The sequence below is a fragment of the Rhinolophus hipposideros genome, assembly GCF_964194185.1.
Source record: "Rhinolophus hipposideros genome assembly, chromosome: 24".
Classification (NCBI taxonomy): domain Eukaryota; kingdom Metazoa; phylum Chordata; class Mammalia; order Chiroptera; family Rhinolophidae; genus Rhinolophus; species Rhinolophus hipposideros.
In genome coordinates, this window is record NC_138070.1 from 4,979,132 (window position 1) to 5,004,131 (window position 25,000).

At 42.0% G+C, this 25,000-nt stretch overlaps 1 protein-coding gene across 1 annotated transcript; it reads left to right on the forward strand.

The window, feature by feature from the left end:
- Positions 1–22,731, forward strand: VPS33A (VPS33A core subunit of CORVET and HOPS complexes). The gene is made up of 13 exons (XM_081037277.1): positions 1–197; positions 2,690–2,755; positions 3,211–3,338; positions 4,220–4,406; positions 9,837–9,953; positions 10,867–11,041; positions 11,842–12,035; positions 13,191–13,317; positions 14,264–14,331; positions 15,007–15,144; positions 17,218–17,355; positions 20,084–20,252; positions 20,705–22,731. Exons 1-13 carry the CDS (start codon positions 96–98, stop codon positions 20,884–20,886), a joined length of 1,791 nt encoding a protein of 596 aa, XP_080893403.1. The 5' UTR covers positions 1–95; the 3' UTR covers positions 20,887–22,731.
- The last annotated feature ends 2,269 nt before the right edge of the window (positions 22,732–25,000 follow it).

A 25,000-nucleotide genomic window follows, 5' to 3' on the forward strand; every position in this document is an offset into this window, starting at 1 on the left:
GTGGACGCGCTGTCACGTGACTGCGCCTCTGCCCCTCGGTGAGCGCGAGGGCCGCCGCGTTCGGATCGGGAGGAAAAGGGGGGCGGTGGGGCAAGATGGCGGCGCACCTGTCCTACGGGCGAGTGAACTTGAACGTGCTGCGCGAGGCGGTGCGTCGGGAGCTGCGCGAGTTCCTGGACAAGTGCGCGGGAAGCAAGGTGAGGGAGGCGGCGGCAGCGCCCGCCAGCCCGCTGCGGCCTGGCCTGATTCTGCGCGACCGCCTGAGCTCCAGGTGTCTGGTCCCTGCGGCTTCCAAGGAGGCGAGCAGGCGGGAACGATGAGGCGGGGGTTGGGGTCCGCCGGTGGGACCGGTGGCGTACAGCCTGGAGTCCGCGTGGCATCGCATGGTTTTGTGGCAGCTGAATCGGCCACCGAGATTTCCCAGCCCTTCGTGAACCAGCGCGTGTCAGGTGCCTTCGGGGCCAGGGGGCCAGGTCTGGTCCCCCTGAGACACCGGGACAGGCGGGCGGGCCGGCCCCAGGACGCGGATGATGCGCCACGTGTCATTCATCCCAACGTGTCGTGGTAAATCATGTGTTCGAAAGCCTGCGAAGCATCATCTCCCTACAACCTGCTGCTCACACGGGCTGAGAAATTGGAGTTATCTGAGGTTTTAACGTGACCTTCCTAAAATGGGATTGTTTCTCCTGTTAGACGTTTCCTGGCACCCTGCTCATGATGGAATCAGAAACTGTACATTGGGGACTTTCTAAGATTTCTTTTAAGTGGTATTACCCCCTGTCTCCTCTTAGGATTTATCAGGCTGGCTGTACAGCTCTCAAGAGACAAGGAGAGTCTGGGGAACTCAGGATCAATCTTAGGAAAAAACAGACCCCCAAGAGGCAGAGTGGTGCTAGCAGCCCTTGAGAGCAAAATAACACAGGCTAAGTCCTAGGTGCCCAGTTCAAGCTCAAGATATGACGAAATCTGAATGAGAGCATAGATTGGATCAATGTCCATATTCTGGTTGTAATATTGTGTTAATACTATAGTTTTGCACGTATTACCATTGGGGGAAACTGGGTAAAGTGTACACGCGATCTCTCTATCATTTCTGACAGCTAGCTGAATGTTAATCTACAGGTATCTCAATAAAAACAGCAGTTAAAAAAAAGAAAGAAAAAGAAATGACCCTGGAGTTTAGCCGTAGAAATGCACACAGGGGCCCACAGCAATGACCTGTGGGGCCATTGAATCCTGGTTGGAGTCGTGAACCCCTTCTACGATATGTAAGGTCCAGAGTCCCAGTGTGGCCTAGGACATGTTACTTAAACTTTCTGAGCCTTTCAAAATTTCATCTGTCAAAATAAGATTCGTAATACTTATATCAGAGATTTCAATTTTATGTCATTAGATTACATGATATTTATATGTAAAATGCTAGGTATTGCCATTGGTGATTTATGCTTGGGGTGCCAAAAAAATGCATACACATTTTAGGAAATGTTATCTATATTTTTTGAAGTTGATTTGAATTAATGTGTAGTATGACATTCGCTCAAAAGATGACATTAGGGCCGGCCCGGTGGCTCAGGCTGTTAGAGCTCTATGCTCTTAACTCCGAAGGCTGCCGGTTCTATTCCCACATGGGCCAATGGGCTCTCAACCACAAGGTTGCCAGTTTGACTCCTCGAGTCCCGCAAAGGATGGTGGGCAGCACCCCCTGCAACTAGCAACGGCAACTGGACCTGGAGCTGAGCTGCGCCCTCCACAGCTAAGACTGAAAGGACAACAACTTGAAGCTGAACTAAGATTGAAAGGACAAGAACTTGACTTGGAAAAAGAATAGTCCTGGAAGTACACACTGTTCCCCAATAAAGTCCTGTTCTGCTTCCCCAATAAAATCTTAAAAAAAAAAAAAAAGATGGCATTAACCAAATGAATGCTAGCATCACCGTGCACAACAGGCAAGACAAAGAAAATGGCGGAAGCACGGTTGTCATTTGAGAAGCACAAGACCATTTTGAAGTGATATTTGAAATTCGAGGACATTGTGGAACCACAATGGAGGCGTGAGTACACAACAGAACCTCCAACACACCTAACAAACTGCACGCATTCGTGATAAGTTTGAGACGCCTGGTGCTGTGTGTGATGTGCACAAGGGGAGATCCGGGAGGCCGCACACAGCAACACGTCCTGCTGCTTCTGCTGTGATGTTGGAGCAGTTTACACGCTCACCACAGAAGTCTACCCAACAATGTTCACTGTCATCAGAAGTGTCTGGACGCTGATGGGAACCACTTTGAGCATCTCTTGTAATTGCAGAAGTCAAACAGGACTTCTATTCTTTTGTTATCGGTATCTATTGAGTGTTAGAATTTTAATACTTTTCTCCTTTCTTAAAATGTGTATACATTTTTTGGCACCCTCTGTATATGGTCAATCTAGTAAAACCATGACACAGGTAAGCAACAAACTACAGCTCCTTTTCCTGCTGAGGACAGTGATTAAATCTTACTAGGAGTAGCATCATTTGGTGTTTTCTTTAGACCTGTAGGATATCGGTGTGGTCAGAACCTATTAAAATTTCTGTTAATTCAGACTTTGAAGCAGATAATTCCTACTGTGTATGACTGCTATTTTCTGTTGATATTGTTGAAACTCCTGATATGAACCATAATAAGAGAATGCTTCTCCCCTCTTCCAGGCAATAGTTTGGGATGAGTACCTCACAGGACCATTTGGCCTGATTGCACAATATTCACTACTGAAGGTAAATGAGCTATTTGGGTTTCATTCAGGGATTCATAATTCAGTAGTTTAGCAATAATAATAGGATTTTACATTTCCTCCTGAGTAATTGGCTTGCAACGCTGTTTGGTCTTTATAAACACTGATTCTAATTCGTGACTAACATTTTATATATAGTGGTCCTTTGGCCTGTGATATTATATTGATTCTAACTCTAGGGAAATTATTAGCATTGTGTTATGTGACCATTACTTGGTGTCTCTGATGGTTCATCATGTAAGAATAATTTGAATTCAGATGCAATAACAGTGACTTCATCCTGAAACTTTGTCTTTTATACATCTGGCTTTGGAGAATCTAAATTTTGGTAATTAAGTATTAATGTGCATTTGACTGGGAGTGTTTATGAAGTCTGAGTCTGGATATGATAGATAAAGATGGGTTTTTTGTTTACCTTTTGTGTGTATGTTTTCCTAGGAACATGAGGTGGAAAAAATGTTCACACTTAAAGGAAGTCGTTTGCCGGCAGCTGATGTCAAGAATATTATTTTTTTTGTCCGACCCAGGCTAGAATTGATGGATATCATTGCTGAAAATGTGCTCAGGTATCTCTCAGAGCTTGTTTGGTCCAAAAGAAGTTGATCCTTCAGGTGGTTTTAACATACTGAGCTCCTCATTGCAACCCCATTCTCTTGTCAGTGCATTGAAAGGTGGTCTTCTGAGCAACTTGGACATGTGTCAAAGGCTGTCAGAGGGGAAAATGGGAAACTTGTGAAGTTGTTCAGTTTGGGGTGGAGGTGGGGGTCATCATATAACCCCGTTCTTTCAGAAGAGCTAAATGTTTAGATTTATGTGAATAGAAAGGACCATGATTTAAAACAAAAGAAAAATCAAATGGTTATTTTTTTCAATATACTGAGTATAGTGTGTTTGAATCTCATAAGCAAAATAAGTTAGAGCTGATTAAAATTTAACATAGCATCCAATCTAAAGAGGAAGTTCTCCCACCCTAGTCTGCACTCTGTGGTAAAATTGATTGATGTGGCGCCTAAAAGCTTAAAAGCAAATGGGCTATTTTGGGAAATGCACTGTCAAGGAGAGTAGAGGTGGGAAGTTTAAGAAAACCTTTCATTTTGATATAAGACTCTGTATTACTGCATTGGTTTGGTTTAAAAAACCATTTGTTTTCAGGAGGACACAGATATCCTGTTTCAATAAGCCTGAAAGCTTTAATGCTTCATAAATAGTTTAAGAGAAAGCTAGAAAATGCATCACAAATAGTGCCTATGAATCAATACGTCTTTCCTGCCAGGGAGGGAAAAAAATGAGAGCCAAGAGAGTAACTGGAACGATACTTGTATGTTTAGCTAGCATGTATTTAGTGCCTGCTGTGTACCAGGCGTAGAGCCAGGCTCTAGGAATAAAATAAGCAGAATAGTCTGACTCTAAGAAGCTCATGAACTGACAAATGTTACTTCTTTTGCAGTGAAGACAGACGTGGCCCAGCAAGAGATTTCCACCTTTTGTTTGTGCCACGTCGTAGCTTATTGTGCGAACAGCGGTTGAAGGATCTAGGTGTTTTGGGCTCCTTCATTCATAGGGAGGAGTACAGCCTGGATCTCATTCCATTTGATGGGGACCTCTTGTCCATGGAATCGGAGGGTGCATTCAAAGTAAGTGTGGCATTTTCTTTTTTAATGTCAGACTTGAACTTTTGCCAAGTTTATGAGCCTGCCACTGTCAATGGTAGTGTTTTAATTTGCATTTCCTTGGTTACTGTGAAGTGGAGCCTGTTCATATGTTTACTGACGTTTAAGATTTCTCTCTTTAGCAAATGGTAAATTGCTCGTTCATTTTCTTTGCCCATTTTTTTTTTCTTTCTTTTTGAGGAATTCTTTGTATATTCTTGATACTAATCATTGTGGGTTATGAAAGCTGCGATTATCTTCTCCCAGTGTGTGGCTTGTCTTTTAACTTTTATAATATCTTTTATCGTGTAGATATCTTCCATTATAAAGTGGTTAAAATTTTTAAGAATAGCTTTATTGAGACATAATTCACATACCAAAAACTCACCCTTATAAGTATGCAACTCAGCAGTTTTTAGTATATTCACAGAATTGTGCAACTATCACCACTGTCTAATTTGGGAACATTTTTTTCATCCCAGAAACCTTCTGCCCACTAACAGTCATACCCTATCTCTCCTTCCCCAGCCACTGGCAATCACTAGTCTATTGCAGTCTCTCTGGATCTGCCTATTCTAGAAATTTCTTATCAATGAAATCATATAGTATGTGGTCTTTTGTGTCTGGCCTCTTTCTTATCATGTTTTCAAGGTTCATCCATGTTGTACTTCATTCCTTTTTATGGCTGAATAGTTGTAATGATATACAACATTTTGTTTGTCATTCATCTGTGATGGACAACTGATGACTTTCCACTTTTTTGGCCGTCATGATGCTGTGAACATTCATACAAGGTCTTCTGTGTACATATGTTTTCATTTCTCTTAAATATACCTGGGAGTGGAGTTGCTGGATCATACGGTTAACAAACTCTATGTTTAACCTTTTGAGGAACCTCCAAACTATTTTCCAGTGACTGCACCATTTTATACTCCCACCAGCAATACAGGAGGGTTCCAGTCTTACATCCTCACCAACACTTGTTATTGTCTTTTTAAATTTGGCCATCCTAGTGGCTGTGAAATATTAGCTCATTGTGGTTTTCATTTGCATTTCTGTAATGGCTAATAATATTGATCATCTTTTCATGTGCTTATTGGCCATTTCTATGTCTTCTTTGGAAGAAATGTCTAATCTGACCCATGGTGCATTTTTAAAATCAGGTTTTTATCTTTTAATTATAAAAGTTTTAAGAATTCTTCATCTATTCTGGATGCAAGTCCCTTATCGGATGTATGATTTGCAAATATTTTCTCCCATTCTATGGGTTCTTTTCACTTTCTTGATGAAAATGTTATCCATCAATGTACCAATGTTTTCCATGTTAATGAAGTTGTTTATTTTTTTCTCCTGTTGCTTATGCTTTTGGTGTTACATCTAAGAAATCATTGCCTAATCCAAGGTCATGAATTTATTCCTGTATTTTCTTCAAAGAGTTTTATGGTTTATTCCTGCATTTAAGTTTGACCCCACTTTGAGTTTCTTTTTACCTGATGGAGGTAGGGGTCCAACTTCATTCTTTCGCACATGGACTTCCCTTTGTTCCAGCACCATTTCCTGAAAGTCTGTATTTCCCATATTGAATTGTCTTGGTTCTCTTGTGGAGAATCAGTTTCCATAAATGTGTTTACTTCTGTGTCTCAGTTCTGTTCCATTGATCAATATGTCTACCCCATACCAGTACCACACTGGCTTGATTTCTGCAGCTTTGTGGTAAACTGTGAAATTGGGAGGTCTGGGTCCTCCAACCTACAGTGGTTGAATAGATCACTTTTTTTCCTTTCAGTTTGTGCTCTTTGAGTCTTAATAAATCCTTCTCCACCATGAAGACATAGAAAATCTTACATTTTCCTTCAAAATTTTTGAAGTTTTGTTTTTCGTGCTCAGGTCTTTAATCCAACTTGAATTGTGCATTTGTGGAGTGTGCAGTGTAGGGTAAGGAGCTAATTTATTTTCCCCATATGGGTAGCCAGTTATTTTGGCACTGTTTTTCCCCACTATTTTAAGCATTTTTATTAGTGAATGTGCATAGTTTTGTTCTCTAGTTCTGATAGGTTTTTTTTAATGTAATTTTATGTATGTTTTTAATTTACCATCTTTGTTTCAAAGAACACTTTCATAAGAATATTACTTTATCTTTAAAAAAATAATTTGGTGCTCGCTTCGGCAGCACATATACTAAAAAATAATTTGAGGGGTGGCCGGTGGGCTCAGTGGTTAGAGTGCAGTGCTCATAACACCAAGGTTGCTGGTTTGATTCCCACATGGGCCAGTGAGCTGCGCCCTCCACAACTAGCTTGAAAGCAACGACTTGACTTGGAGCTGATGAGTCCTGGAAAAACACACTGTTCCCCAATAAAAATTAAAATAATAATAATAATAATTTGAAAATGTTTTGTAAATAGTCTGTACACATGGGAAATTGCTTTAATAAGAAAGGGCACAGAGTGAAAAGTAAGCCACTCTCCACCCAGTTGTCAAACTGCCAGTTCCCTCCCAGAAGCAATCACTGATTCTTTTTAGTTTTTTGGAGATGTGTTATGCAGCTGCAACTCAGGGTACATATAATATCTTCCCACCTTTATGCAAGTGGTAGCATTTACTATATTACTTTGGTATCTTGCTTTATTCTCTTAGTAATATATCTTAGAGTCATTTTCTACCACATATGAAAATACTTCCTTATTCTCGATTGAAGCTGCATAGTGTTCCGTATTTTGGGTGTGCCATAATTTATTAAATCAGTTTCCTTTTGAAGGACATTTGATTGTTTCTCATCTTATGCTGTTAGAGGCAGTGCTACAATGAATAACCCAGAACACAGGTTACATTTGTCTTCTGACTTGGTTTAGTGTAGTTTTGCCCTGTATGTTTTCTTAATGTAACCACATTTATCTGTTTCCTTTGATTTATGGGCTTGTGATGCTGACGCTGCTGGTCTAGAGAGTAGAGCTTTTGAGAATCACTTGTTTCGTACAAAAAATTATTTGAAACCTTTTCTTTTAAAGAGTTGGGTTAGGGCAGGTGGTGGCACCACTGATTAACTGTATCACCAAGATTTCTTGGCTCTTTTTTTTCTTCTTTTTTCCCCACTGTATCCCCCACAGGTTGGCTTACACTAACCCTCATCCAGTGAGGAACAGATCTCCTCCCCACCCCGCTAACCAGCAATATTTTATATAAAACGTTTCAAACATACAGAGTTGAAAGAATTTTGTAGGGAACACCCAATACCCATGACCTAGATTTCTGGAATCCAGATTTTGCAGTATTTGCTTTGTCACTTATCTATAATGGTATACCCACACATAATTAATTCACATCCGTGTAATTAATGTGAATTGGTAGCAGCTGAGGAAACTTGTGTTGGCGTGACAGAACCTGTCCAGAGGAGAGATTTCCTGTTTATTGAACTAGGGATTTGCAAAAGAAGGATAGAATGATTTTCTGCTGAGAACCTCAAGCTGTGGGCTTTGTATGTTCACTTAAGATTCTGTTTAGAAATCAAGGATCTTGCCTGGATGGTAACACTAAGGGTTCTACCTAATATTAAATTCAACTCCGATTTCCAAAGTTGAGGTTGCTTTATTTATTTATTTATTTATTTATTTATTTACGTGATTTTAAACTGTGAGCGTGATTTAGCATTTCTTGGCATCAGGAGGCACCCTAGTTCTTTCTGTGCTTTTAGGGTAAGATTCTGATGACCTCCATCATTGTACTGTACAAAATGTGGGAATTAGCACTCCACGCAGTTTAATGCTCAGTAACAGTGCTAAATACACTGAGAGCTTCATTTGTGTATGTAAAAAATCAGTATATAAAAAAATCTATCTCCTTTGTAAAAACAAGTTAACAAAATATTTTGCAAGATATTGTATTGTGTAGGCATGTGGGACTTTGAGGTCAAAAAATATATGGACTTAAATGTTCATGGGTATGAGCCTTTGGCCCTTTCATAATGTCCTCATGGCTGGAAATACCGTGTGGAATTTCACAAGCGCGGAACAGAGTTGGGATATTAATACAAATAATCACCCTACCGTCAGTATATTAGAGCAAACAATTAAATATCTTTTTTACATCTTTTTTAAAAGATAGAATTATAAAAGGAAAGTCTTGGTTAGCAATACAACTTTTTGAGTTAAAAAAAAAAAAATGAATGCCCTTTTGAAAGATGTTCCCTGATACTTTTTTTGTTGACTTTTCATCTTAGCTCTGCTCCAATCAGGAGTTTCAAAGTAATTTTGGCAGAAAGTATGTCTTTAGACATTCATGATTTTCATATTGTGTGAAATGTTAAAATACACCAGACTTTGAAGAGCCATCCACCCTCTGTTCCTTAATCCCTTGTCCATTGGTGTCCCCTCCCTCTTGGCTGTTGAGCTAGAGCTACAAGGGTGGGGTAGGGGCGTGGGGGATACAATGTATCATTGTGACTTATGAGTGGATGATAGTTGTAAAAAAATCCAAACAAGTTCTAATAAAAATTAACATTTATTAAGCATTTAACGTATGTTTCAGGTGCTAGGATTAAATGTTTTATTTTCATTTCTCTCATTTAATCCTTGTGTTATTATGTGGCATATACTCCCTTCTACAGATGAATAAACTGAGGCACAGAGAGGTTATCTAACTGGCCTGGGGACCAGCTGGGAAGTGTCACAGCTGGAGGGGTCAGATCAAGGCACCCTCAGTCTAGAACCAGTGCAGTTACCTACAGTGTCAAAACTCATGGCTTCCCTCTCACTTCTCAGCTGGTTTTGTGTGTATTTTTTTAGCCTTTTTCTGATGCAAAAAAAAGTATATTTTTGTATACTTTACAAAACATACTTTGTGTATTTTATAAAGTAGAATATACTAAAAATGAGCTCACATTCTATTAAAGATTATTCAACTACCCCTTTTTCTTTCTCAAGATGTTATGGCTTTCATTTGTTGTTGGTATATAGGAAAATCTGCCTCATGTTTGTAAAAACCGCAAAGTATTCTGTTGTGTGGTCACCTGGGACCTTGGGGATCAAAGACTATGTGCATTTGTGGGTATTGGCATGTGGCCCTCCCAAAATGTCCTACCAAAGTTTGCACTCTCCGCAGTGAATGCAAGTGAATGCAAACCCCATGTAAGTCTTTATTAACAAGTAGTTTATTCAAGAACTGATAAACTACGAGCTGGCATGCCTGGGAAACACTTTTCTTCAGAAGGCTCTGTTGCTTCCACAGCTGCACCCTGACAGCAGAGCCCACCTTGTGTCCCAGCATGCCAGAGCAGCTTTGTAAAATGGACTTGAGCCCCCCACTGCCCCCAGCCAAGTGGGAAATAACAGTCTTACCCACTGCCGAATCCCAGTGTCAGAAAGGGCCAGGTATCCAGGTGACCGTGACCTGACAGTAACCGACCCTTCCTCCCCGCAGGAGTGCTACCTGGAGAGTGACCAGACGAGCCTCTACCACGCAGCCAAGGGGCTGATGACCCTGCAGGCTCTGTACGGGACGATCCCCCAGATCTTTGGGAAAGGAGAGTGTGCCCGGGTAAGAAACGGCAGGTGTCTGGTGGTACCCGAAACGGGTGGGACGCTACTTACAAACAGGCTCTGTCGAGTCCTTTTTATTTGGGAATTCGCCTTCTTGCTAAAATTGATCCGTAACCCCCAAATCATTATTCAATGTTTTGTGGACATACCCAAAGCAGCAAAAAATTTGAGTTGGCCGGTGTGCATGCTGGCAGTTGAAGCCAAAGCAAAGTCCCGCCCTCTTGTTTCAGCTCCAACACTGTAACCAGCGGCCGGCCATTTCCACCACTATATGGTGCCATCACTACTTCATGCCACGTTCTTTGCATTTTTTGTGCTTTTTGTTGGTGATTTCGCTGTTAAAATGGCATAGAGCTGAAGTGCTATTTAATATCGCTGAGCGCAGGGAGGCTGTGACAGGCCTTAAGGAGAAAACACGTGTGTTAGAAAAGCTTCGTTCAGGCGTGAGCGATAGCACTGTTGGCAGAGGTCCATGTTAGTGAATCAACAATAATAAACAAAGTGTCTTTAAACAGAAACACACATTAAGCAAGGTGACATATTGATCGGCCGATGAAGGTTAGGAACCTCGCCCCCGTGTCCCCCAGGAGCGGTGGTTCCCTATTGGCTAATTCACGTTCATGGTGACTTCATAGAACAAAACCACAGCCAAAAGCAAAATAGACCGCGTCTGATTTTATGCCCTCATTGAGAAATGGCGGCTGCCATTGGCTTAAGTGAAGTGTTGGAATGGGTGTCCAATAGCAGATGCTTTTATGTAGCTGCTTATTTCTTATCAAGCTCACTCTCCCACAGTTTTTCTCCTTTGTTGTTTTCTTTTTCACTTTTTGATTGTCTTTCTGTTTTTAGCCGAATTTTAAAATCTGCTAATTCCCAGGAGGGCCCCACCTGATCCAATGTTTCGTTTCCAGCAAGTGGCCAATATGATGATCAGGATGAAGAGAGAGTTTACAGGAAGCCAAAATTCAATATTTCCTATTTTTGATAATCTCCTGTTGCTGGATCGAAATGTGGATTTGTTAACACCTCTTGCCACTCAGCTTACATACGAAGGACTCATTGATGAAATTTATGGCATTCAGAACAGTAAGTAAAGTGCCATCTATTTTTACCAGTGGGTAATCTGATAAAAATATCCAAAAGGTCGTTTTTTTCAGACGGTACTTTCTTTGCATATAAATCAGAGAACACTCGAAAAAATAAAGATAGTGACTTTTGACTTTCAGAAACTAGGATTTAACAGCGTCCGAGCAAAATGTTGTCAGTCACACAAGGGCTGGCTGGATGTGTAGTGTGCAGGGCTGTGCTTGTGCCCCATGAGCGGAGGCCAAGGGTACACAGAAGTGGCACTATACTTAGGAGAATATAGAGCCTCGTGGCTGGCAGTCGTGCACGAGAGCTTGTGGGACAGGTGGCCTTGGGACTGGATTTGGAAAGAGGGGGGTGCTGGCGAGGGGCAGGCAGCATAAGAAAAGCTGGGAATGATGAGGCAACCAGCTTGCCAAAGCAGAGAGCACAGCTAGGGACATATCTTGGGGGAAAGGAAGTTGGGGACACTACAGGAAGACGGAAAGCCTACAGGAGTTTAGGTTTGACCAATTATTAGGTCAGAGGTCACAAATGTGTTTGGTTTGGTTTTGGCCGATGTGATGTTTCTTTGTTTCTGTCATCCTTTCGTATCTGAGAAAGTTTTAATAATAGTTCTGATTTATTTATGATCAAGTATAGTTTGATCATGGAAAGACCAACCCCCCAGTGCCGTACACCTTTTTTGGTAAAGCCAGCTACATGCTCTCCTGGATGGGAAGACTGTTCTGTGCCCGGGAATCTGATGGGTTCTTCTAGGAAACACACACAGGTGCACGTTCCCTTGCACTGTGGTCCAGGTTATGTGAAATTACCTCCGGAGAAATTTGCACCCAAGAAACAGGGTGATGGCGGGAAGGATCTTCCCACAGAAGCCAAGAAGCTTCAGCTGAACTCTGCGGAGGAGCTGTATGCGGAGATCCGAGATAAGAACTTCAACGCCGTGGGCTCCGTGCTTAGCAAGAAAGCCAAGGTCATCTCGGCAGCGTTCGAGGTGAGGCAATTTGGTTGTCATCCTGCTACTCTGGTCACAGGCTAGACTGGCCCCCACCACCACCACGAGGAGAGTGAGAGCTGCACACAGGTGACAGCCACTGAGCAGGCTGCTCATCTTTCTCGCCCTCAGAAACAGTGAAGTCGCTGTTAGAGGACCCAGGAGTTTCTTTTTAAACTTTTTCCCCAGACACATAAAAGAAGGGGGGGGTGGCGAGGGGAGCAGTATTTGCAACTTACAAGCCTTTGTCATAAACATTTGTTTTATCTTCTTCTTTTTTATTATATCCTACCTTTATAGTATAGCCAGCTGTACTATAAATAAAAGATCCTCTCTAATAGAACTTGCGCTTTGGGGTGAAAGCTCCAAGCTTGGCCAGCATGCCAGTGGCAGGGGAACCCTGCAGATGTGGTGGGTGATAATGAGAGTGAAATGCCCAGTGCCTGGGGCTTTTAAATTGGCAGCTCATCATCACCCTCCTGCCTCCTCTTGCCCAGTTCCTGCTTTATCCTTGGTTAAGCTCGTTTTTAAAACATGGGAAATCAGTAAGATAATGGACTCTGAATACCTAGACCTTAGAAACATAAATCGGAAGAATTATTGAAAACTCAGTTTTCATTGAGTGTGTATTTCCACATTTCATCTTTCTTAGGAATTATATTCGTTAGTTGATTTTCATGTTTCTGAAGTTACTTTTAGTTTAAATGATTAAATCTTGGGGGAAAATATTTCTGCATCACTCAGCGAGGTTCCCTTTGTTCACGGACAGTATTCAAGATTGAGGTTCAGCAGTAAGAATGGATTTTTTTTCTATTTTAGAGGAAACTTTTTGCTGTTTATATTTCTCTTAGCATAATTTTTTCGTTTTCGTGTTCCACTCAGGAATGTTTGTGGTTTACATAATACTGCCCCCCACAAGTACTCAGATGCCCATAAAATACCACAATCCAAGCCGGTGGCTGTCAGGAGAAACTCTTAGGCACTTGCTTCCTACAGTCCAAATGTGTTGGAGCTGGCTTTGGCCTGATTTATTCGTGTGCCATTCTGTCATCCACATTCATGTAAATCAGACATCCTCTGAACAGTCCAAAGAACAGGGCTCTTAGACATAAGTCTCTTCCCTGCTTGATGGTTCTGCTGTTCCTCTCTTTCCAGGAAAGACACAACGCCAAGACGGTGGGGGAGATCAAGCAGTTCGTTTCCCAGCTGCCCCACATGCAGGCAGCCAGGGGCTCACTTGCCAATCACACCTCGATTGCAGAGTTAATCAAAGATGTCACTAGTGAGTATCCTGTGGGGCGGTGACATACATCTGCACGACTTGGGTACACATGGCTGCCACCATGGTCCTGGGCACCATGATACTTCCTTGGGAAAGTCAGCTTGGTGGTAATATTGTATATGATTCTGTGTTAATTAAGTGCATTCATCGTTAAAAGTGTTCCATGTGTGGTTAATGCATTTCTTTTACTGTTGCAATAATGTAATCACATGATAAAAGATTTGGAATATCGATAAAAGAAAAAAGTTCTTCCAAAGTTTGCCACCATAACATGAGATGGTTAATTGTTTAGTCTAGTGTTTGTTTTTTTCTGTTGTTAAGGATTATTTAATTAGAGCAATGTGATGTTTCTGTTTTTTGTTTTTCCCTTGAAAACTTTCTGCCAAATTGGCATAGAGAGCTGAGTGTTTCAAAACACGCTGAATGTTCATTTTAAAAGAGCTCAGAAGGAGTATATTAAGCCGAAGGCGAGTTTATTCATTAAAACACAGGCTATAAAGGCTGACGAGGAGTGTTTGGTGCCTGTATCATGAAGTATACTGTGAATCCTGAATACAGCCACAGTGCTGGAAAGTGAGTTCTTTGTTTTCACCGTAATAGAAATTGATTGAAACTGAATTGAATCTGACAATGAAAGGGAACTGCTCTGTGGAAATGAGCTTTCACTGATACTGAGGCAAAATTCTTGAGATCTGTCTTTGAGTCCTAAGGATAGGGAAGGGATACAGGGGTCAACTATATCTAGATGTAACTTAGGAGTCCAGGGTTGTAGGGTTTCCCATGCTTTTGAAAGATTCTTGGCAGGTGACTGACTATTCCAGCCTTTGCTTGTTTGCTTTTGGGCTTGTCTTGTTTTTCAATCACGCTCTGTGTATAAAAGCACACTGCTCAAATAAATGATCGTTTATTTAATTTCTTAGTTGCAACTGTCCTAATTGCATTTTAGCTTCTGAAGACTTCTTTGATAAATTAACAGTGGAGCAGGAGTTTATGTCCGGAATAGACACTGATAAGGTATGTGAACAATAAAACTCTTCTAACAAATGACTGATAATTTATCAAACATAAGATTATGGCTAGGAAAGAATGGCTTCGACTCCAGTGTCTTGGTTAAATATTTTTAAGGGCAAATGCAAAATGGGAAAATATAGATTATATCAAGTAACAGATATTTTATATTACTCTGTGGGGGGCACTTTCTACGATGCACAGACAGGTGAGACCCGGCCCCTGAAATCAAAGAGCTTTAAGGGCTGTCAATAGATAAATTAGGATGTTTGCTTTTGGGGAGAACATATAATTCCTTTACATGTCCACCTCTATTAATACACTTAAAATTATTCACTTTATGATAATTTCCGTCTTCTAAAAAACTTCCTATGACTGACACGTTGCTGCTTCACTGAGCTAGACTAGGTGTCACATGCTTCTCGGGAGGTTGTCCCCAGAGACAGATTGAGCCCAGATGGGCTTCTGGATTGCCGAGTGTCCTCGCCCCTCTCTCATTCCCGATGGCTGGTGTGTTTATGAGGTGGCTGGAGGTGTGCGTGGCAGGCGCTGGAGGGGGCTTAGGGAATGTGAAAAAGGAACAAGCTGTTCTCCTACACAGCTCCTTTATTTGGCTCTGATTCTATCCAGTCCTTCAGGTCCCAAAGCAGATGCTGTTATGCGTCTGTCCTTTGTTTCCAGGTCAACAGTTACATTGAGGATTGTATTGCCCAGAAGCACCCACTGATCAAGGTGCTAAGACTCATCTGCCTCCAATCCGTGTGCAACAGTGGACTCAAGCAAAAAGTTTTGGATTATTACAAAAGAGAAATTCTCCAGGTCAGTATTTTCTTTTCTTTCTTTTTTCTTTTGTTTTTTGAATTTTTATGAGAGTTTCTTTGAGCCAAGTTGATGACGTACACGAGGAAGCAAGATCTCAAATGTTCTCCAGGTCGGTGTGTTTTTAAATGACTGATTTGCCAAAGAAGAAAATCATCTTTTAAAAAACTACTTCCCAACTCTGCTATTTTAGTGTATCGTTTCTACTGTCTTTGAAATTTTTTAATTCCTAGAGGGATTGTCCTTGGTGTTGATCATGGTATACTGTGGTTACACAATAACAATAGTTAATGTTTATTGAGCATTTACTAGGCGCCAGGTTCTATTGCAAGAGCTTTATGTGTATTCATTTGTCTAATCCTCACCATAGCCCTATGAGTCATTCCCATTTTATGGATGACAAAACTGAGGCACAGAGCAGTAACCTCCCCAGACCACCCAGCTAGTAGGTGGCAGAACAAGCACTTAAAACCCAGGCAACTGGGGTCTAGTGCCATGTTCTTAACCAGACAGTATTCGATGGAGGAAGGGAAATTTTCATAAATTTCTGATAAATGATTCCTTACTTAAATTAAGCCTGTATTGTTTTATAATAAGGAAAAGCCCACCATTATTATTATTTTTTTTAATAGTCAAGTATCTTTTTTTTTTTCTTTTAAGGAGGGTGCAGCTCACAGTGGCCCATGTGGGGATTGAACCAGCAACCTTGGTGTTACCAGCACCACGCTGTAACCAACTGAGCTAACTGGTCACCCAGCCCACCATTCTTTTTAACATGCCTCCTTCTGTTTGCAGATATCTCAGATAGTATTTGCTATTACTAGTCACAGTTAAGTACATTATTGTTAAAACTAAGTGTTCACTTAATTTTTTTTTTGGGGGGGGGTTGTCTTTGTTAAAATTACACAAATAACACATGCATCCTCATCATAAAATGCAGAAGTATATGGAGCAAAATGTGAAAGTCCCTGCGCTTCGCCCCACCCCCACCCCCACCCCAGATAGGACCAATGTCAGCAGTTTGGTTTATGTGCTTCCAGCTTCCCTTTTTGCATTTATACTCAAAGAATATTTACACACACACAGTGTGGGGCAAGACTGGCCAGTCCAAGTCCCAGCTCTGTTACTGTTAGCTGTGTGGCTTCAGGCACATTATGTACGTGTCTTTGTAAAATGGAGAATATCGGAATAGCTCTACCTCGTGGGGTTGTAATAAGGGTGACTCAGTTAATGTATGTAAAGTGCTTAGAACACAACAGTGCCCCACACATAGAAAGTGTTATATAAGTGCTGGCTATTATTATTTACTACTACTAATTTTTTTATTTAACAGAAATAAAATCCTACTATACATAGTATCCTATTGTATTTCTTTTGTCCTTAAGAATATATGCAAAAGATCTTCCTTTTCAGGATGCATAGATCTGCCTCATTGTTTTAAATAGCTACTTATATCCCATATAAATATATACTATACAATTGACCCTTAAACAATGCGGGTGTTGAAAATCTACATACAATTTTTGACTCCCCCAAAACGTAACTACTAATAGCCTACTGTTGACCAGAAGCCTTACCAATAACATAAACAGGTAATTAACACGTATTTTATATGTTTTATGAGCTATATACTGTATTCTTACAATAAAGCAAGCTAGAGAAAAGAAAATGTTATTAAGAAAATTAGAAGGAAGAGAAAATACATTTACAGTATTGTACGTATTTAGTGAAAAAAAATCCACATATAAGTGAATCCGCACAGTTCAAACTTGTGTGGTTCAAGGGTCAACTGCAATCGATTTGATGCTCGCTTAAGATGGGTCCATAAATTCTGACTGTAACATCAACATTTTAAATCCCTCTCGGAAACAAGGAGCCAGGTTAATCGTGATGGCTAAGCAGGCTTAGGGCAGGTTTCTTCCTCTGTCCTGCCTCTGTGCGGTCATTACCTGGACTTTGGTAACGTGCCCTGGAGCACACACCGAATTAATTTATTGGAAATGCTCGTTTTTTTGAAAGTCACAGAAACCCTTCTCCTGATCTGACATCCAGGCCACACGATTTCTCTTACAGACATATGGCTATGAGCACATATTGACCTTACACAACCTGGAGAAGGCCGGCCTGCTGAAACCACAGACGGGGGGCAGAAATAATTATCCAACGATTCGGAAAACGTTACGCCTCTGGATGGATGATGTAAATGAACAAGTAAGACACACTCCTCACTTCAACTCAGCTTAGTGACTGGGTAACAGTTTACTATGACAACATATGACAATATCTACATATCCACCTCGCTTTCTAAAACCAATCCTCTAATGTTTTTGAAAACTGCACGTGTGTGTTGTATCAGAATCCCAGCAGGAAACTGGGTGCTCTCTCTGTGCGTAATTTGAGGAGAGTTTCATAAAGCTGGGGGTGGCGGGACCAGTTAGAGGCCGTGCGCTGGGAAGCCCTTAGCAGACGAGGCCTAAGGGCAAGGAGAGGGAGCTGTGCCAGAAACCAGTTCCGGACCTGGAGGAAAGAGCTGTGTGGAGAGGCCGTCTGACAAGACGAGGGTTGAGATGCCTCTGGTTGAGGGACACAGCCAGCATCCAGCAGTGTCACAGAGAGGAAACCAGGGCAAGAAAGGCAAACAGTGAAAATTAGGTTCCTTCCATAGCTAACCCGTATCCCTCAGAGTTGATTGCTGTAACCCTTTTTTTCTTACCTATCCTTCCAGAAAGAATCTATGTATGTACAAACATTTTTACATAAATGGTGCATATTCTATACCATTGGTCTCCAAAGTAGGGTGCACCTCACTTTACAGTTACTGTTTATTATGCTAGTCTTTCTAAATTTCTTTTTCAGTTTTTCATAAGGGACTTTATGAAGCTGCTTCTTGCAACAAAAGCTAATAATTAAACAGTCTCCTCTATCAATGGTAAAATTGGATTATTTTTCCCCAATTGGAATATAGATACTCTTAATTTCTCTGTTGTACAATGTAACTGACACATTAGTTCAGCTCTCCTCACTGTTCTAATCTGCTGTCCCTGCCCCACCTACCACTTAACACCGTCTCTTAAAGACCCTTCCTGCTCCTTTTCAGCGGGTCCATCTTCCAGTAATTCATCAAAATGACCAACACAAAGGGAAAGAAGAGAGGCACCCGCTATATGTTCTCTAGGCCTTTTAGAAAACATGGAGTTGTTCCTTTGGCCACATACATACGAATCTACAAGAAAGGTGATATTGTGGACATCAAGGGAATGGGCACCGTTCAAAAAGGAATGCCCCACAAATGTTCCCATGGCAAAACGGGAAGGGTCTACAGTGTTACTCAGCATGCGGTTGGCATTGTTGTAAACAAACAAGGGCAAGATTCTTGCCAAGAGAATTAATGTTTGTATTAAGCATATGAAGCACTCTTGAGAGCCGAGACAGCTTCCTGAAACGGGTGAAGGGAAGTGATCAGAAAAAGAAGGAAGCCAAAGAGAAAGGTGCCTGGTTTCAACTGAACCGCCAGCCTGCCCCACCCAGAGAAGCGCGCTGTGTGAGAACCAATGGAAATGAGCCTGAGCTGCTGGAACCCTTTCCCTATGAATTCATGGCATAAGTGTAAAAAATAAAAGACCTGTAAAAAATATTTCTCTTAATTGAGGAATGTGGCGTCCCCTCCCCCAAAGAAATATTTAAAGAAAACTTTTGTGTTCTGAAAAACCCTTCCTTAAAAATTGCTACAGAATGGTTTTGCAGATCCACCTTATTTTATGATTTAACACATCTCTGTTGCTAGAAGTTCAGGTTGTTTTCAGTCTAGCTGGTACATACAATGTTGCAGTTAATATGTTTGCTCTTTGGTCCCGTCTCCGGGTGTGCCAGCCCCTCTGTAGCATAAATGCCTAACGGGACAATTGCCGGATTCAAAGGTGCTCATCTTACTCAGCTAGAGAGCACCAGGTTACGCAACAAGAAGTGTCTTGCCAAACCAAGTAACAATTTTTCACCTTCAGTACCCAGAGATGCTTTGAGTGGCCTTTCAAGATGTTAGTCAGAAAAGGGCCTCTGGACTGTATCCACTGCAAGGCGAGGATGTATCAGTAGTCAGTGGGCCCTGGGAATCTGAAACCATCACCACAGAAAAGCCAGCGGCGCAGGAAGAAGTCCATTCTCACCATCAGATGGTACACATTCCAGCAACTGCAGATGTGGCTCTAAAGGGGCCAGTTACTGGGAAGGCCCCAGAGGCACCCTCATCAACGTTGAGCTAAATCTCCTTGGAAAGAAGAAGAGGGTCTGGGCTGACAGATGGTGGGGAAACAGGCACTGGCTCCTGTAGTCATGCACAGAGCGTGGTCCAGGCTGTAACCATGGGCTGGCTTCTGTGTGTGTGCTCACTGCCCCACCAACATCCTTACTCAGGAGAATGGTTCTCTTGTGGAAATCCGAAACTTTGTGGGCGAAAAATACATCCACAGGGTTCAGATGAGGTCAGGTGTTGCTTGTTCAGTATCTCAAGCCCAGAAAGATGAGTTAATTCTTGAAGGAAATGATATTGAACTTGTATCAAATTCACCTGCTTTGATTCAGCAAGCCATAACAGTTAAAAACAAGGATAGCAGAACATTTTGGATGGTATCTATGTTTCTGAAAAGGGAACAGTTCAGCAGGCTGATGAATAAGGTCTAAGTTGTCCAGCTACAGAAACGCCAAGAAGTCCGGTGATATTTGGGATATTTTAAAGATGAAATAAAAGTTGATTTTGGCATGGGGGGAGGTGAACACCTGGCTGCTCAGAACAGAGCCCAGGTAGAGTGTACTGGGGGGAATGTTGTTTGTGTCTCTGCCTTCAAAGACAAATCAAATATTTCGGATTGCCCAAAAGGCCACCATTAGGTGGCTCTGAGTCTCTGTTCCTACAGGCTTTGTTCCCCCTTTAACTATTTAACAGAATCCCACGGACATATCCTACGTGTACAGTGGCTACGCCCCTCTCAGCGTGAGGCTGGCCCAGCTCCTTTCCCGGCCTGGCTGGCGGAGTATTGAGGAAGTTCTTCGCATGCTCCCAGGGCCCCACTTCGAAGAACGGCAGCCGTTGCCCACGGGACTGCAAAAGAAACGTGAGTCTACATCCAGGATCCAGAGATAACTGTGTGCTGTTAGCGTGATTGTCATGTATTATGCAGTGGCTTTGTAGGATACATTTGTAAAGAATTAGGAGTCAGGGTCCAGTATACCTCTTTTGTTAGTTGCTAATGTATATTGTGAGCGTTAGAACCCATTATTCCCTCAGGGGTAGCAGCTTTCAGCCTCTGAGCTGAGGATCTCAGTAGTTAGAAAAAACGTTTGAGATCAAAATCGTGTTGGGGGTGGGGGAGTAGAAAGAAAGAAACAACAATGACAAAAATTTTTTAAAAGAAAAATCGTATTCCTGAGTTTCAAATGAACTGTCTAACCAAAACACATTTGATTTGATTTTTTCTTACGAAGATGCAATATTTTTTTTTTTTAGTGGTGGAAAGAGAAGCTTCAATATTAAGTAATTCTTAATTCTGAAATGTTTGCATTTTAGGTCAACCAGGAGAAAACCGAGTCACCCTGATATTTTTCCTTGGCGGTGTAACCTTTGCTGAAATTGCCGCCCTGCGCTTTCTCTCCCAGTTGGAAGATGGAGGTACAGAATATGTGATTGCCACCACTAAACTGATGAATGGGGCCAGCTGGCTAGAGTCTCTGATGGAAAAACCTTTTTAGGGCGTTCAACATGGACTTAACAAGCGGACTACAGAATGAACTGCCCCTTTGAAAAAGCAGCTGGAAGGAAGTGCAACCCCATAGAGGAACATAGGAATACAGAATTCACTTTGGGGTCAGCTTCTGAAATTAGGCTGTTTTTTCTGCGTCTCTTTTGTGTTCCGAATTTCTTGAAGGAAGAAGAATTGGAAAGAATCAACCTGGGTAAAGAAATACCAGTTTTTAATGTTCTAAGCTCAGGATTTTCATTAGCGATCTCTGGAAATATTGTAAGGATGGTGGGGATGGATTAATGTACAGCTGCACAAATGGAGCCAGTTCTTAAAGAAAGAAAGCAGGGACCAAGCAAGTACACATGAAAATAAAAGTGGAAAGTCCAACCCCTAATCAGTAATGCTGAATTTCTTGAAGGTGCATCATGCCTAGCTAGGGCGATGGGCAGGTCTCGGGGGCTACAGCTAATATGATCATGGAATTGACATTTCTGTTTCCTGCAGAGTATGGCTCATTATACTCAGTGTCACCAATCTCTATCTTACCTGATCATTAAGGCAAGTTTTGATTCCTTCTGCTTTTGATTTATCTGCTTCTGTAAAGCAAGAGGTCTCTGCTTCTTTCCCCCAAAACAAAGTTTTGGGGGAAAGAATCTGTCCAATCAGCTAAATCTATGTGGGTCTCATACTTATCCAGGGCTTTTTTAGACAGAGGAAGATAATAATTGGGGAGCAGCTTCCTGAGAATTTCACCATTCAAAGACACTTTCTTAGTGCACGTGTTATTATTACCTCCAAGACATTTCAGTGATGGATGCCTCCACGGAGGATTCAGCTCTCTTCCCTGCCCATCGTGGGCCCAACCCAGCTGGTCCCACTGTGAGCAGTGGCAACTTTGCTTCTTTAGCATCCTGCAACTCCGTCTCCTTGGTAACCATCACATACTTCTCTAGCAGTCTGTGGCCACTCCATATTCAGCTACGTGTGTTTGTTTTGCTTGAAAACACTAGGCTCTGTTTCAGTCCCTAGTCTGGTGACCTTGGCCTCCTCTGGCGCAGCTTGTCAGTGATCTTGGTGCCCATTGGCCACAGCTATGACTCTACCTGCAGGAGACTGCTAGGCTGTGGGCGGGGAGGGTTGGGGGAGAAGTTAGAAATCTCCCGCCTGCTCCATTCCAGCGTCTAGAGGAGTGAAAACCAAGAAGGGGACCAAATTGATGGCTTCACAGCCCTTGCCCAAGTCTCTAACAAAATTAGCTGGTCTCCCTCTTTGCTGGGAGACCAAAGCCAGCATACATGTTTTTCCTCACTTCTTTTCATTAATGGAATTCTGTTAGGCACACCGCATGTTACAAAGTGAAAGAGAAATTCTGTATTAAGAAAAACACGACATCTTCAATATAAGAATGAGGATAGAAGAAGTAACATTTAAAAGATTTGCTTCTCATGGATTTAATTTGGCCTTAACATTCAGTGTTTGGAAATGGTCTTAACAAAAACCATTCCTGTTGTAGAAAATCCTTTTTCAGATCCTTGTTATCCCAGGGAGATTAGTTTATACCTTCCAGCCCCAGCAGTTGTCAGCTTTAGCCGCCTTAGAGAATGAAATGCACCTTGTCCCTCAGTGTTTTTGGCTCATGGGATTCAATTCAAGTCTAGTCAATTCGCCTTGGCTGGGATTTTTGTCCTATGAACAGATACTCAGTTGTGTCTCATGTGTCTACGTTCACTCTATACTTGCCTGCTCAGAGCATAGCTAGGTCAGCTGCGAAAAATGCATTTCGCAGAAGACATAAAAACATCAATTGCTTCATTTGTATGCAAATAGAAAGTGGTGGATAATTATATATTATACGCCTTTGTGTCAGTTCATTTAATACTTGAAGCAGTCTTTGTCTCAAAGGAGTGTGCCCTTACTAAGAAAGGGTATGTGAATGGTACATTTATTCCTGGAGAGGGGAGATTGTTTACATCATGTCTGGACTTTTGTCTAGTTGGGTAGACAGTTCTGCTACACCAGCAGTCCACTTAGAAAGGGAGTCTACAGAGATAAAGAAGTCTCCATAGGCACTGTTCTGTGTCTGCACACTTTGGAATTTTAGCCAACAGAGAAATAAATATTCGAACTGTGGTTTAACTGTGCAGCAAGATAGTAATGGTTAAAAGGAGGCGGATTAAAAACAGCACGTTTAATTCTTGGAGAGAACTGGGAAGGGAAGGTCTCCATGTGAGTGCATTCTAGCTCTGCCCTCACTGGAAATGAATTATGATCGATCATGACATGCTGGGTTGTCACTTGCTCTCACTTACATGTTAAAGACTGGCCTGTCACCACGAGGAAGTATTTGTATTCAGTCAAGTTGAATCCAAGAAGAAATACTTTTAAAAAATATGTACCAAAATGAACTGGGTATCTACAGACAGGAAGAAAGGCTGTGATAGAGATAGCAAGACACAGAAATGCAGACATTACATGGACTGTGAATTATGAATAGACCGTGCATTATACTCTAGAGCTTGATATATTCTCATATGGTTTAGTGAGGACATACTATAGAAAATAGAGGACGCCTTTTTGTCATCCAACAATCAAAGAAAAAGGCGGTAACGTACAATTTCTCAGATTCTTTTATTCTTAAATGAATGCATATGAACGTCAAGCCATATAATATTTCTTAGTTTCAGTGACTCTATTGCTGTAAAATATCCAAAATTGGGTGGTGACTGACTGGAGGCTGCAAAGGCTAGAACACATAACTGTCTTGGGATACCCATTTGAAGGATAGGAGAGGTAAATGGGGAACGCAATCAGGCTTCTCTTTTTTCGTGTTACTTTGGTGTGGGATGAGGGTATAATCTCGGCCACACTTTCTTTTCTGTGACTACGCAGGACACAAGCCTTTCAGATGACCAATTCTCTGGGGGAACAATTACTACTCAACTGACTTCCTGAGCAGCTTGATAATGGTCTGCTCTGGTTTTCAGCCAGGCTGCGGCCGGGGCAATGATTTGATAATAAGAGATCCTGATCAAATTAAAGAGCCATTTGCTTCTGGATGATGATGTTGATAAAAGGGTTGGTGTCCACACTGCCTGCTTTTATCAAGGTCAAAAAAAAACATTCTTTACAAACTATTACCAAAAGCAAAATACTCAGAAGCAGCATAAAGTTTGTTTTCTTTCACTGTTACCTCTGGGAAAGGGTGTGTTCTTTACTTGCTGCAATCACGATGGGCTCTTTTTGCCCCTTAATTGGAGGACTTGAAATTGGAAGTGGGACTGCTGGGAAGGTGACTGGTGATGAGTCTCTAAACTGCTCAAGTCTGTGAATTAGAATCATGCACTCTGGAGTTTGTGGTTCTCTAAGCTCCTGGCTCTTACACACATGCATGCTCACACTTGCATGTGTTTTTGAGACAACAGCTTTTGCTTTAGTTGGGCAGTCATAAGTGAATGTCATTAGTACAGTGGTTCTTCTAGTCTCAGAGTAGGACAGGGCTGCTCTCAATGCGAGTTTGTTAAGAGTGTTTAGAGAAGCAGACATGATGGGGCATGAAATACCCCCTAGAGTGTACTGCTTGCTCAGCCCATCTAAAGCAGGAGCTTTGCAAGCAACCCAGAGCTCTGTGAGCTGTGGTGGTAACACAGGCAGAGGGCAGGCAGAATTGCCAGTGCTCCGCCTGGCCTGGGATCGCCTGTGCGCAGCTCCCTGAGAGCCAGGGACCACGTGGAGATTGTGATTGGTCTCCAGACCACACCTAGTTGGTGAGTGCAGCTGCTGCCTGAGAATCCCTCAGCTCTGCAGAGATCGCTGGAGTTAGTGCACACAAGCTACCTCCAGACACCAGACCGGACACCAGACCGGAGAGGAAGCTCAGAGGTGCCGCGGTGGAGGAGTGGTGCAAACTTTGCTGAGTGAGTGAAATGGGGAGAAGGAAGCTAGTGGCTGGTGCTGGGGGCAGTTCCTGGGCAGGACAGCAGTGGAGGTGAAGAGCTGGTTTGTGATTGTTACCATCTGATTCTGTCTGTGGTGGGAGAGCTGCAAGGCTTGAGCAGATGGACAGGAGAACAATGGGGAAGGAGATAAGCCCAGAATCAAATTGATACCTACCTCTTGGTACT